Source organism: Zophobas morio, unplaced genomic scaffold (genome assembly GCF_036711695.1).
Source record: "Zophobas morio isolate AGI-343-1 ecotype UQ-CSIRO unplaced genomic scaffold, CSIRO_AGI_Zmor_V1 ptg000375l, whole genome shotgun sequence".
In the NCBI taxonomy this organism is placed as follows: domain Eukaryota; kingdom Metazoa; phylum Arthropoda; class Insecta; order Coleoptera; family Tenebrionidae; genus Zophobas; species Zophobas morio.
In genome coordinates this window covers 2,223-15,036 of record NW_026972479.1, presented here as the reverse complement: position 1 = coordinate 15,036, position 12,814 = coordinate 2,223, and the positions used below count along the sequence as shown (strand labels likewise).

At 36.7% G+C, this 12,814-nt stretch overlaps 1 protein-coding gene across 1 annotated transcript; it reads left to right on the top strand.

Annotated features, from left to right (window-relative positions):
- Positions 1-6,163: 6,163 nt before the first annotated feature.
- Positions 6,164-10,990, top strand: LOC135120315 (uncharacterized). Its single transcript, XM_064044615.1, has 27 exons — positions 6,164-6,232; positions 6,466-6,540; positions 6,599-6,647; positions 6,707-6,854; positions 6,911-6,995; positions 7,046-7,155; positions 7,205-7,279; positions 7,338-7,406; positions 7,472-7,573; positions 7,637-7,768; positions 7,833-8,121; positions 8,189-8,302; positions 8,351-8,463; positions 8,510-8,628; positions 8,682-8,789; positions 8,847-9,012; positions 9,077-9,176; positions 9,226-9,300; positions 9,351-9,454; positions 9,512-9,616; positions 9,676-9,759; positions 9,811-9,897; positions 9,950-10,010; positions 10,078-10,139; positions 10,200-10,260; positions 10,336-10,412; positions 10,478-10,990. Exons 4-27 carry the CDS (start codon positions 6,786-6,788, stop codon positions 10,856-10,858), a joined length of 2,748 nt encoding a protein of 915 aa, XP_063900685.1. The 5' UTR covers positions 6,164-6,232; positions 6,466-6,540; positions 6,599-6,647; positions 6,707-6,785; the 3' UTR covers positions 10,859-10,990.
- Positions 10,991-12,814: the final 1,824 nt, after the last annotated feature.

Genomic DNA, 12,814 nt, shown 5'->3' with positions numbered 1-12,814 from the left:
GCCGGATTTTTTAGTTACTATAAAATTATATTACTTTGGGTCTTTTGCTCTATAATAAAATAAAATCTTTAGTATGTATTTGCAAGTAAAATTTAGCCTCGTGGTTTAGTAACTTCTACAAAAGTTATAAATTTGTACCCTTTTTCAAAAATTTTTTTAAAAATTATAATAAAAAATCCTTCACGTAATTTAGATTATAAATTTTGTATAGTAAAATATAAGTACTTGGCTAATTTTGTTCATTTTAGATGCATAATCTGAAATATATCGAGGAACCTTTAGCCTTATTTATAAATCGGAAAGTGTGTTTATTCTGATAACTTCAGTATTACAAACGAAGTGAAAAAGCAAAGAGTATATTTTTATAAAAATGTTTTATGACATAGAGATTAATAAACTATTCTTTTAATGCATAACTTAATTTTAAATCTAGGCGATAAAGCGGTGGAATTTGTGTACTTTGTTAATAAATACGTTGATAACCTGCAATATTTAACATCATAGTTTGTAGTGACAAAGAATATAGTATTAGTTTATATCAATTTTCGCGCATTGCAGAATTCAGGATTAAAATATTAGTTAAAATTACGTAGGTATGTTGAATATATATTTTTAGCATATTATGGCAGTAAACCTGATAAAATAAGACATAAAGAACTATTATCATTATGCTTGGTACTCCCGTAATGTTATCTATAGCTCTTTCATATGTGCTATTAGTGTGATACAGTAAATAATTCATAGAAACGGCGCCCTATAAGTAAAAATGAAAGTTTTTTCAAGGAAAAATTAAGAGGGAACTGTTGAGGGCCAAAAAAAAGCTGGTCGGTAACAAGTAAAAACCTTGGTACTTAAGCTTGTAGAAAATAGACTAATTTTTGCAAATGAATAGCGAAAAATAAAAACTATTTACTAGTTTTTTTAGCTCTACCATACTATACTATGCCCTTCAAAAAACGTTACATCTTGCTGAATGCGTATTCCTCCCTTACCCGAACGACTTTGAAATAGCGGAGAAAATATCGCACTCGGACTTCCGCCACTTGGCTAGTGGGTTACTTTAAGCGTAAATATATGTATACCCAAGGAATAAAATGTATAAATAGTTACTGGACAATATATATACACGACCAACGTAACCAAGCTGCTCCATTACACCACAGCACGCTCCACGCGAGATACAGCAAAAAACTAACTCATCTCCATGGGGTGTGCTTATCTCTGTTTATATTCACGGGATGCTAAGTTAGAACCACGTGGCCAACACCAGAGAAAAAACCTCCAAGCAACGACCACCTTTTGCTACTAAATTCTTCAATACACCGGCTAGCATCGCTGCCAGCCAGGTTTTAGCTCCCAAACTAAGGCAGGCCTTCTTCATTCGTTGTAACAATCGTACGGTTACATACTTAAAAGGAAGAATATATATATTTTTATAAAATTTTATAATTTTTATATTAGTGGGTTTATAAACATTAAAAGATTATCAACTTATAGTCACATTGTTATAATCTTTTTATTAACTGACTATTTCTTTTGAGCTAAGTGGACCATTCTCAGGCCCTTTATAATATATTCCTAGGAACAATATTTTTAAATGGTTTAGGAAATTATTAGATTCCTACAAAGTTACTTAGAGTTTAAAAAGTGCGTATGTTAGCTTAAGCCAGTATATTACTTTAAGCGGGTACTTTCAAAGAAAAATGTTTAAATACCCTTTGATAAGGATATTTATACCAGTTCCTTCTCACAACCCTCAGAATAAATTGTAAACATAGTCTTTTAAAGTATATCCTTAATAAATCTCTTCATGCCAATTTTAAAGTATTTATTTATATAAAGTTAAATCAAAAAGGTACCCTTATACTGCGCAGCAGCGCATATAATCTTTTTTTCTCCTTCCTACTGTCGTAAATTTACATAAAAAGTGTACCATCCATGGCTTTTAAGGATTTAAAATGTAAAGTTTATATGTCTTCCTCATTAAACTGTTTAATCGTAAGTACACGACTTTTTCCGCTTATTATTGAAATATAACTATTTAAATCGAGAGAAACACCAAAAGTTTATCAATCCGATTTCGTACAACAAATAACTTAAATTCGAACAATAATAATTGAGAATTAGTGGAATTAAATCAGAGATTAAAAGTAATTAGCTTCACTTTAACATTTTTCTATATGTATACTAGCTACTTCCTCTGTCACATTTATCATAAAATATAAATTATGTAATCATATTTTATTTTAAACTACTCTGCTAGAGAAAAGTAGGCTCCTATCTTAAATCAATATAAAAATTTGTGAAAACAATTTGTAATTCATACCCTCACAAACTTAATCGTTTTATTTTTATATACAATGCCATTTTAATACTGGGTTTATGTCCATACCGGTAAGTGCTCGCAAGCACACTAAAAAGCATCTTTTAAAGTGAAACTTTTGTTAGAAATTTATAGGTAAATTCTATCAAAAACAAAGTGCCACAAGTTTCTGCGATTATTATCCGGCAAGATATTTAATATTTTTGGAACTTGTACGCTAGCACATTTTTGCCTTTGAGTGTGCTGTCAAAATAAAGTATAGTTTACCTTTACTTACATCACTTTTTTTGTTATTATTAATTTAAGCAGTTTCTCTATGGAATGGAGAGCCAACTGCCTAGTTTGACCCAGATTTTTGGGGAAGTTTATTTTTAGTTTCCTCTAATTATCTCATCATTTTATACATACAGATATGAATGTTGTAGGCTAATAGAGTTTAGTGTTTATGGGGAAGTTGTACACGTAACCACCAAACCAGAAAAAGGCGAGTTGGCAGTTGAACCCAAAACCTTGAGATTGCCCGACAACACTCATTTTTCACTTTCGATCAAGAAATTACATCTAAAACTTTAGTTACTTGCAAATTATGCGTGCGTTCAAAGGGTTTCACGGGGCCGTCAAAAGGATGCGCAGTTTAGGGTTGGCATTTTATGTTCTTACGCTCGCTGGTGGTTTGAGCCCTTACACACGTGCACAATAGACAGTAGTTGCTTTTCGAAATAAAATGTGCCGGTCATTAGCCGCAGAATCTTGTTTTGCTGCGTCCGCAAGAGCGCAAACTGACGAAAGTTTTTCATACGTTTTAGCAACAGTTGCCTGGGTCATTATAAAGAGCATGCATGCCTGATAAAGCAAGAGTAAACTGTGTAGAGACATTTTTTTCCCCCTTCTCTCAGTAGCAGATAAAGCGCATGGATTGCAGCATTTGCTAGGGTTAGATGAGACACCGGTATTTTGGGTAGCATCACGCCAATGACTGTTTTCTAACGCGTTGGGAAGAAGCCAAGAGGCATTGCCTCCACAGACTGCAAATTTCTTTTAACAATTCATTAAGCATCCTTCGGGGTTAGCTGCTTTCGTTGCGAGAGTATGGAGCTTTTAAGAGCGATTTTACCAGCTGGGCTGGGTTTAATGGATCGGTTGTTAACTATTGAGGGCGCTTGAGGTCTTCCTTCAACCAAACTGAAGGAAACATACTGAGCTTCAAGATGATCTGCAAAGAGCGTCGCCTTATTTTCGTCACTATCAGCCATTATTACATCGTAATTAAGTGACGGAGATAGTGTGCGGTTGCGGTTTTTTATACGTTTAGTAAAGTTTCGAAAAAATTGTTGTCCTTCAGTTGCTACAGACCCACCATTACTCCGTCTCCAGAAGACTTTTGTGAAAAGCGGCCAGGCGTATAATAGGCGTTGTTAACAAATAAGTTAAATAATCCAATGGAGACGACCGGAGTAATACGCAAGCAAGGGCAACCATCAGTGCGACCTTTAAACTATCAAGCGTATTCTAATACAACGGACATTAAAGGGTAAGATGGGTCAGGAGATAGGGAAGCTGCAGCTGTATCTGTTGAGTTCGTCTGTGAATAACCGTGTCCAAAGTTTTGCTGTACACTTACCTTCGCCTAGCTTTAATAAAATGAAATGGCAGATGTGCTTCTTTATTAAAACAACTATGCCAATGAGGTCTGAAACCCCTGATTTTCCATGTGTGTCTGACGTTATTTTTTTTAGGACTACAGTTTGCCTTTATAAAGGTATACAAATTCGTACCGTGCAAAGGCAAAGCGCTATTAGACGGAATGGTTTGCGCACGGTAGTTTTAATTTACACTTTTGTAATGACGGACGTCGTGCCTCGCAGGAGCTTTTAAACTTATTAAATGAGATTACCGTGCATTAATTTTATGATAACCCTATATTATATTAACTGCACATTTTAAGGCTAGAAGCTTTTTTTTAAACGTAATTCCTTATTTTTACGTGAACATTTTTTGTAAAAAGGTTTGAATTATTTAGAGAAAATAACTTGCTATTAAGTTATTGCAAACTTGAAGAAAATAGTAGGAGTCATATAAGTTTATATTTAGTTTTATCATAGGACTGTTTCGTAAAAAAAAATTTATAAAAATTATATGAAATAAGGCGGACTTCATATTCGAAACACCTGCATTAGTGTTTTCTCATAATAAAAACGTCATAATAATTATTAAACAGTTCGAACTTTATCGCCCCTAAATTTTGTAACTTCTACTAAGAACACTTTTAGAATACAAGTTCGAGCATTAAGCGTTGACCATTAAAGTATTATTGAAGTAAAGTTTAAGGTTTTTAATTCTAATCAAAGTTAAGGAACTATTATATATAAAGTGCCGTGTTCTATAATAGTATCATTCGACTAGTGTAATATACACTCAGTTTTTAACCAATTTTTAAGTAGGTTAAGTATTTTGCCTCAATTTTTTTTTACTTTGCATAAAAACGATATGCCATTTAGTGAAAAATTTAAGTATAGTATATGCCATCTCTGACTACCATAAAATTACCTAGAAATAAGTTTACAACTTTAACTTTTTTTATAAAACATAATCTTTTAAAGCAAACGTAATTTTTTTCTTTCGGAAGTTAGGTCTCATGATATATTTAAACCAAAATTTACAGAGAAAAATTGTTAGTACGAAAATTGGTAAGTACCCGTACTTTGGGGTCAAATGGTAGTTGGGAGAAGGTATCAAGTGGACATCGTTCGGTTACGAGAACCATAAAAAAGAAAACTTAAACGCACCAGCTAACTAGAAATTTATATAGAGCTAATAGAAAACTAAGTTTTGTTTGCTGTGCGTTTTCTGAATGGACTGCGATTTTTTTTTCCCAACGAGCAGAGAAGATCTCCTTCACGAAACAGATAATTATTATTATGTCCAGCTTTCGCAAGTAACTCCGAAAGGTATAATTTTTAAGATTTTTATTAATAATAAAAGCTATTAAAAAAAACTATTATTGTGTGCTTTAAAGTTGTGATAATTGTATATTTTATAAGAAATTAAGAAATTAAAAACTTTCAGCTGTGTTGAAGATCCTCAAAACTTTTCCTTGCTTTTTAATGCTATAAAGTATTGATGAATTTTAGGCTGGTTTATTTATTTTACTTTGAATTATGTTTTTTCTATAGCTCTTTTCAGAGTTACAACGATAAGGATAAGTTGCAAATAAGTTTGCATTTTTTGGATTTAGTTAAAGACTTTAAAAAGTTATTAAAATATGAGTTTTCCCGAGAGTTTCCTAAAGTTTCCAAATTTCATTGGTGATTGGACTATTTAAATTTATTACTTCAACATTTAAACTTTTTTTATACTATGCAAGTAAAAAACTTTTGAAAATTTGCGTTTTTTTTACGACGTGGATCCTAATGGAGATCGAAATTTTTCTCGTTAGTGCCGTTAGTATTGTTTTGTATATAAATGAATTTCTCTTTTTTAAAAAGTTACTATTCGATTTCATAAAAAATTATTTATTAATTCACTTATAATATTATTAGCGAGTTAGCAAAGGGCCGGAAACTCAACACGCATCCTTAGCAATAAGCGATTTAATAAAAATTTTTTCTAAAATTTTGCTTTTGCCGTATTTCAATAAATTCAAAACTTTTTTATTTCATCTAACAAATATTTAAAGAATTCAATCTCTTTTCGAAGCGGGCTGCGTCGATGAAGAACTCGGGAGGTTTAGAAATTATTTTAACTTACACATTTTGGATTTACATAAAAGTCTGATGCTATAAAGTTACGTCTCGCAGATGATTTTTAAATTAATTGAAAATCCAGCCCACGTTAAGGCTACTTCCAAAGATAAGCCTTTTGTTTTGTCTATTATTAAGTCTATTGTCAAAAATTGCAGTCGTCTGATTGGTAATTTTTTTAATTAACGAAATTAAATTTTTTTTTTTTAAGCCCGCCGCCGTAATTTTAAGAATTTTATTCTTTTAAATTATTTTATTGCAATCTTTCAAAAGTTTAACAGTTTTTATAATTATTACTCTCTTCGTAATCTCGCGCACGTTACTTTGTTCATCTACACTGCATCTGGCTAGATTTTACTGGCCATCCTTCCAGTGCTCACAGCTAAATTACTTTTTATATAGACGTGATTAGTTTCTGCTGTAATTTAATTCCTAAGAATTTTGATCATCTTCCGGAATTTCTTGCAGAGGCTTTAGGTAAAGACAGTTAAACAAACTTACGCTCCAAGTTTTTCAAATGCATTCTACTTAATAGCTGAGATCAAGCGTGCTAGCAGCCACGATCCCATTCCGGACATAATTAGGTGCTCTTATCAACCGTTTCAGGTTTATACGGACTTCCACACGTGTTTTCTTCCATAAGAGAACTGCTTCACGGGGCCCCTCAGGATGCGGCTGTGGACTCATTGGGGTTTAAAAACACTTGGCTTTTTGTAACGCACATGGTGGACCACGCAGCGGACTCCGTCTACCATTCGCTCTCAACTCTGTTCCCATTTTTGGATAACTCAGTTCGTCTACTTCTATGGCGAGCTTCCTGCGATTTATGCTTTGTTTCCACGTGCAGCAAGTCCTGGTTCGGTCGCACCTCGTGGGTATTTTTGGCCTTCTGCTTTCTAAAGACTTTTTCAAGGAAACCGAGAACGAAACTGGTTTTGACACGCTCCCGCTATTTTTATTTACTGCTATTTTTTTTTATTAGTTCTTAAAACGCGCGATGAATTATTTTCTCTTATATTGGAGCGCCTTAATGATGTTAATGCACCAGTAAGAAAAAAAGTCATCAGCACGCTTAAATATGTTATTTCGCAGGTCGAACTTTTTCTTAAGTTTGCGTTTATATCACATCACTATACTGCAGAAATGCATCCCGAAAAACTACATGCACCATGTGCTGGTAGCTGTGAGCGAGAAAGCCTTTGACGTGAAGAAATCGGTGCGCCTTTTCTTGTCTTGCCCTCGTCGGCTGTATGAAACCCTCACCCACTGCTAAGGTGAGGGCTCAGGCCATTAATTGCATCTCCTCGTTTATCGAACACAACCCCTTCGGCGGATCCCTCGTGGTCGGCGTCATCTTCGCGTTATCCATGCTGTCACCAGTTCGTCTTAGTGTTTGCTGTATTCCCAGCTTTCCCGCTTCGAGGAAGGTCTAGCCCGCGAGAAGAAGGCTCTCGAGTCTATGGAAACCCACGTTGTAACAGGCACTCAGGGCTCAGCTTCCGTCGACCTGGTGCCTTCTCTTCCTCCTCCTTACCGTCTTTTTTTGTCCACCTCTAATATTGTTATTGTTAAGGAGCTTCAGGCTGTCCAGTTGAAGCTTCTGTATTACGAGGACGGTGCACGCTTTATCAACGAGATCCACCGCATTGCCCGCGAAATCCACGTGTTACTCGATTCCGGTTCGGACTCGGATGTGGTGGAGGCGGTAGTCTGCTGCTATTGGATTCGCCTGGCACCTTCTTGACTAATCCTCATCGGCATCTCTTTAGCTGGCCTTCTTTGTGTGCTGTCATCAGTTCCATATTGAAGAAATAGTTTCCTCGGTCCCTGCCAGACCGACGGACACTACGTGTCGTATTCTTAGTCTGATTTGGCGCAAAAACCTCCAAAAGCACGTGTGCGATGCTTTTGAAGCTTTTTTTTTCCGGCCTTGCGATCCTGCCAACCACGAGTCCTACATTAGTCTCGTGGTCAAGAACCTTTTGCATGTCATGAGCACGTGCGACGACGTTGTTTTCTATTCTGCTCAGAAGCTGCTTCGTTTGCTTTGCAAGAACGGTGAAGCATTTCCATAATGTTTATGTGCTCGTAATAACTTTTGGCACGTGCTCTCCTTCTGCATCAGGTTGCATCACCGATCCTATGGTCAAGGTCCTTTGGGACACTTTTGCCCTCCGCGTGCCCAATACTAGCGAAGCACAAAGCCTCCAGGCAATCCGCATCCTCGCGTGTGTCTCCGGTATGCTATTACCACGTGGATAGCTAGTGGAGCTAATAGTCATTGGAGGGTTAATGGCAAACCACTTGAACAAGAACCTTCCGTATATTTTGGACAGCATCTTTGGTGATCGCGGGCGGAAAGCTCCCCTTCTCGTTCTCTACTCTGCTCTGGCTATGAAGGTTAGACTCTACTGTCCACGTGGGTCTGCCCTTAACGGATATGTAGAGCCTCCATAAAACGCATCACGTGCTTAGCAACGAGGATCCGTTCTTTTGCGCGTTATTGGACTTCCTCGCCCACATGCCCAACTCCGAGGAGGAAATCCAGCTTACACAGTATACATGGTCCACTCACTTGTCCAAACTGCCACACATGCTTAGCGTTCTGCTTTTTGCAGGTATGGCGCTGCAGCTGCCGTTTTGGACCTTATCTACCGATTGGCCAATGATCCACCGGCTCTCTGCTCGAGTTTACTCGTCACTTTTTACAAATCACTAGAAAATTTGTACTGCGCTGCGCACTTTGCTTTGTCGCAAACTGAGTCGCTTCCCGCCTCCTAAAGGGTGGCCAAGGAGAGCCAGTCAATAAATGGCCTTATGGAAAAGCACGAGTATTTACTTGGCCGGGTGTTATTTTTGGTTGGCCATGTTGCCACGAAGCAGCTCGTGTACATGGAAGAGATTGGCGAGCGTTTAAAGAAAAAGCGGCAACGAGAAAAAGAGAGCAAAGTATAGTGCACTTTATTATACACTCCCCTCTCAGCTAAGCGAGGACTCGTCCGCTTTGAAGCAGGCAACTTTCGACCTCGAGAAGGAGATGGGAGTCGAGGAGGAAGTAAATGAATTCGACTCGGAACAACTCGACAGCGCTGTTGAAACTGAACTCGTCATCGGTCCCAAATAGGCTTTAATCACGTGGCTTACGTAAGTGTCCACCACTAGGAAACGGTCTTCTGGCCTCATTTGTGCCTTTGGTGGTGACTCTCTGCCGTTTGCGCCATTCAGATCCGATTCTTGGTTGCGCTTACTCGCCCTTATAATTGGCTCGGCTTACTTCTAAGAAACAGGGCCGCCCAGTCTCCTGGCACTATGCAAGTTTATGGCCATCAGTGTCCACTTATGCGAGAAACACCTGCAACTACTTTTTACGGTCCTCCGGGAGTCCAGTCTTGTAAGGGCTAATCGTTTCCATCTCTGCTGTTTTTAACAATCAGCCACTGGCTGGCAGCCCTCCGTGCGCTCGACGATTGGGCTCGGCTTGTGCGACCTTATTGTGCGGTTTCCAAATGTCCTTGAGCCTTGGACTTCGGACGTCTATCTCGTTCTCTCCACTGTGAGAGCAAAGAAGCCACATGGTTGCACCCTCCCGGTTTAATATTATTTTATTGCAAGGAGGCGGATGGCGGCGTTCGCTGCGACCTTTTCCGGATTCTTGCTCATCTGATACTGAACGACATGATTAAAGTGAAAGGACACGTACTTTATCATTGGCGGCTTGTTGGGCCTCGGTCTTACTCATTCGTGCAGATAACTACTCTGGTTAAATGCCTGATTGACAGCAACCAACGAATACGCAAGCAGGCCAAACATTTTTTTCACGAGCTTTCCTTGAAGGCATTCTTTTGGATAAACCTTCTTCGCATTTTCTTTATTTTTTGTTGTGAAGGACAAGGAAATCTTCAATCATCTTCCGGACATCGTTAGCCATTTGTCCCATGAGAACTGCGGTATCGTGCATTCTCACTATCAACGTCTTTTCCGCTTCTGCTCTGACTGGCGGCGCCTTCATTGCAGGGATGGCTCAGTTTGAAAAAATAATGACGGAGCTATTGGCGTATGTTTTCAAGGAGCGCGAGGTGACCTTATTGGTAGCCAATAAGAGATAACCAGTAGATCTTATAAGGCGGTAATAACAGAAAGAAGCGCTGGTGGAAAAACTGTGCCAGCGCCTTCGGACCGCCCAAAACGTGATTCAGGGTTCTTTTAAGAGCAACTTTTTCAATGCAAGCCTTGCAGCTTATTTTATTATAATAATAATTATTATTATTGCAGCTCGCCATTTGACCTTTTGTCTATCGCGAATCTCCATCTCAGAAAAGAGTTGTCAAAGGATTTTAGAGTCTTATGACGTACTTTAAAATACATCCGAAACACTTTGCATTCCCCGTCTTGATAATTTTCCATGGCGCTTAAGTGCTTTGCCCCGCATGTATATGATGTCGACGTCTACGATTACTTTGGCCTCCTGATAGGCAAAGTTAGGCGGACCGTTAAACCCCAGCTGAAAGAGGAACTCCAACAGCTCAAGGAAAAAATTGATAAGGAGCACTTCAAAAGAAGTCGGGACCAAGAACTGGAGGCGCTATGCCCACGAAAGGCTACGTGGAAACAGACTGTACTGCAGAGCGAAGTCGGAGGAGAAAATCTATATTGCAGCAGTTCCGAAGACGACGGCGGTGCAGAGGTGGCAGGCCTCCACTCCACAGGAGAGGCCTCACAGCTCTCCAAGGAAGACACCTGCAGACAGCCACTCAGCAGCCATCTCTCCAAAGTGCGGCCAAAGTTCCTCCAGTGAAGAACTAGAGGCTTTGTCAGACGAAAACGGTGAAAATATGGATCCTCAGAAGCCGCCTCGCCGTTTACTTAGAAGAAAAATCATTGATAGTTTTTGCTTTTGAAGTGGTTGTTCGAGATTAAAAATAATTCTTTTTCGGGTATGCGTTCTTATAAATTAAATAAAGCTAGCTTTAAAAGTTATAAGGTTTTTATTTTTCTTTAAGGGATCTGTAAGCTATTACCCTTATTTAACTCGTTTGATGAAATGATAAAACGGCTTCATATATCATACTCTTTTCCTGCCCTCTTATTAGCAATTACAAAAAAGTCTTAATTGCTTCAAGCCTACAGGAAAGCTCAGCTGTCAACAGTGATTAAGATAATAAATATGTGTGTACAGTTAACAATGCCTTGAAAGGGTTTTATGAAAATTAGTTAAAGTTTACTGAATCTAATTTCTTATTTTAGCACTTTTTCATTTTTTCTACTTGATAGATATTAAAAAAAAGCCTATATATACTTGGTAAATAATTTATTTAGTTCATAAAAACTAATATAAAGGTAGTTTCATTAACAGCAAAACATTATTTTAAGGGAATTTAGTGTGCAATATATCTGGATAATGCCGATACTCTTCATGCTGAAAAGTTTAAAAAAATTTTTTTTTTTTAGTGAAAGTTGGAATGTCGTATCTATGTCCCCCTAAAACTATTTGCCCAATCAAGAGATTCCACTTTCTAAAACTTAAAGGTAACTTTTTAAAACTTTCCGAGGGTTATGTTTATGAACTTAGAAAATTAAATATAAAGTCGGCTAATAATTAAATATAGATGATTTTAAAGACTTTTTACAAGCATATATGACGATTGCACTAAAGTTTGTATTCATTCCTTATTAATAAGTTTGCTTATCTAAAAAAAAACTTACTTTCTAAAAAATTTAATGTTTATAATAACTTTTTATTTTGTATATATATACATATAATTAAGCTCTGAAGCTCTTGCATTGTAGTAACTTGTTCTAAAAGAAAGAAATTTTTTTTAAGGGAAAAAATGGAAATTTAAGAACCTAATTAATACGCACACTACTAACTATAACACTTTAAAAAAAATAATCTAAGTTATCATTGCTATATATTAAAAAAGAATATGATCTCTCCTATAATTTTTATTATATTATTACTATATAATACTTGACACCCTTATATTAGGCTGCGGGGCAAAAGTTATCACAATCTTAAAGTTTTAGGCAAAGTGAAACGTTAATAAAATCTTCCGTAAGGTAAATAGCAATTTGGTAAGAACTACGATGCAATTTAACACTTGTTAACGAATACTATGACCAGAATTTGAAAGTGTAAATAAGCATAAGCTTAATATTGCATTTGTAAAGGAGCACTCAAGATGTTATATGGTACCAAACGGGCTTGTAAGATAACATTATAGAAAATTAGTGTCTTTATTTCCATCTAAATATTTTTTAGAGGTTGCATAACTTACGTTAGGGATTACGTTATCTTTGAATTTCTCGTTGAATTTAAAAAGAAAACATTTAACGACCAGCAGCTATTGTGTTATGAAACAGATTTTTATTGTCTAATGTTGCAAACATCCTGAATCTGTAAAAAAAAGCCTTTTGATAAGTAGTGGCATAGCTAAAACTTATATACAAATAATAACTAGCGTTCTGCTTATATTTTTCATCTTTTCAAAAGAAAGAACTTTTACTGTTACAATTGAGTCACAAAAGTCATTCAAAAGAGTTTAACGCGGGTCTCCTCCAAGTTTTTATTTATATTTATTATTCTTCTTCAACAGCTGCACCGAGGAGCGGTTTTTATGGCTAATAAAATAACCTCTACTTGTAGTTCAAAGTCCTTATAGCTAGCACTTAATATATATAATTTATATTATGAAATTGAACTTTAGTTCGCCAAATGGCCGTATTCACTAACGTTCCAAAAGGTACAGCTTTG

What these genes read in the sequence shown, in the direction of transcription:
- LOC135120315 (XM_064044615.1), top strand. Translation starts at nt 6,786, where the DNA reads ATGGTGGACCACGCAGCGGACTCCGTCTACCATTCGCTCTCAACTCTG. An exon ending in TTCACGAGCTTTCCTTGAAG is followed by an intron (nt 9,898 to 9,949) that starts GCATTCTTTTGG and finishes TTTGTTGTGAAG; the next exon opens with GACAAGGAAATCTTCAATCA. An exon ending in ATGTTTTCAAGGAGCGCGAG is followed by an intron (nt 10,140 to 10,199) that starts GTGACCTTATTG and finishes CGGTAATAACAG; the next exon opens with AAAGAAGCGCTGGTGGAAAA.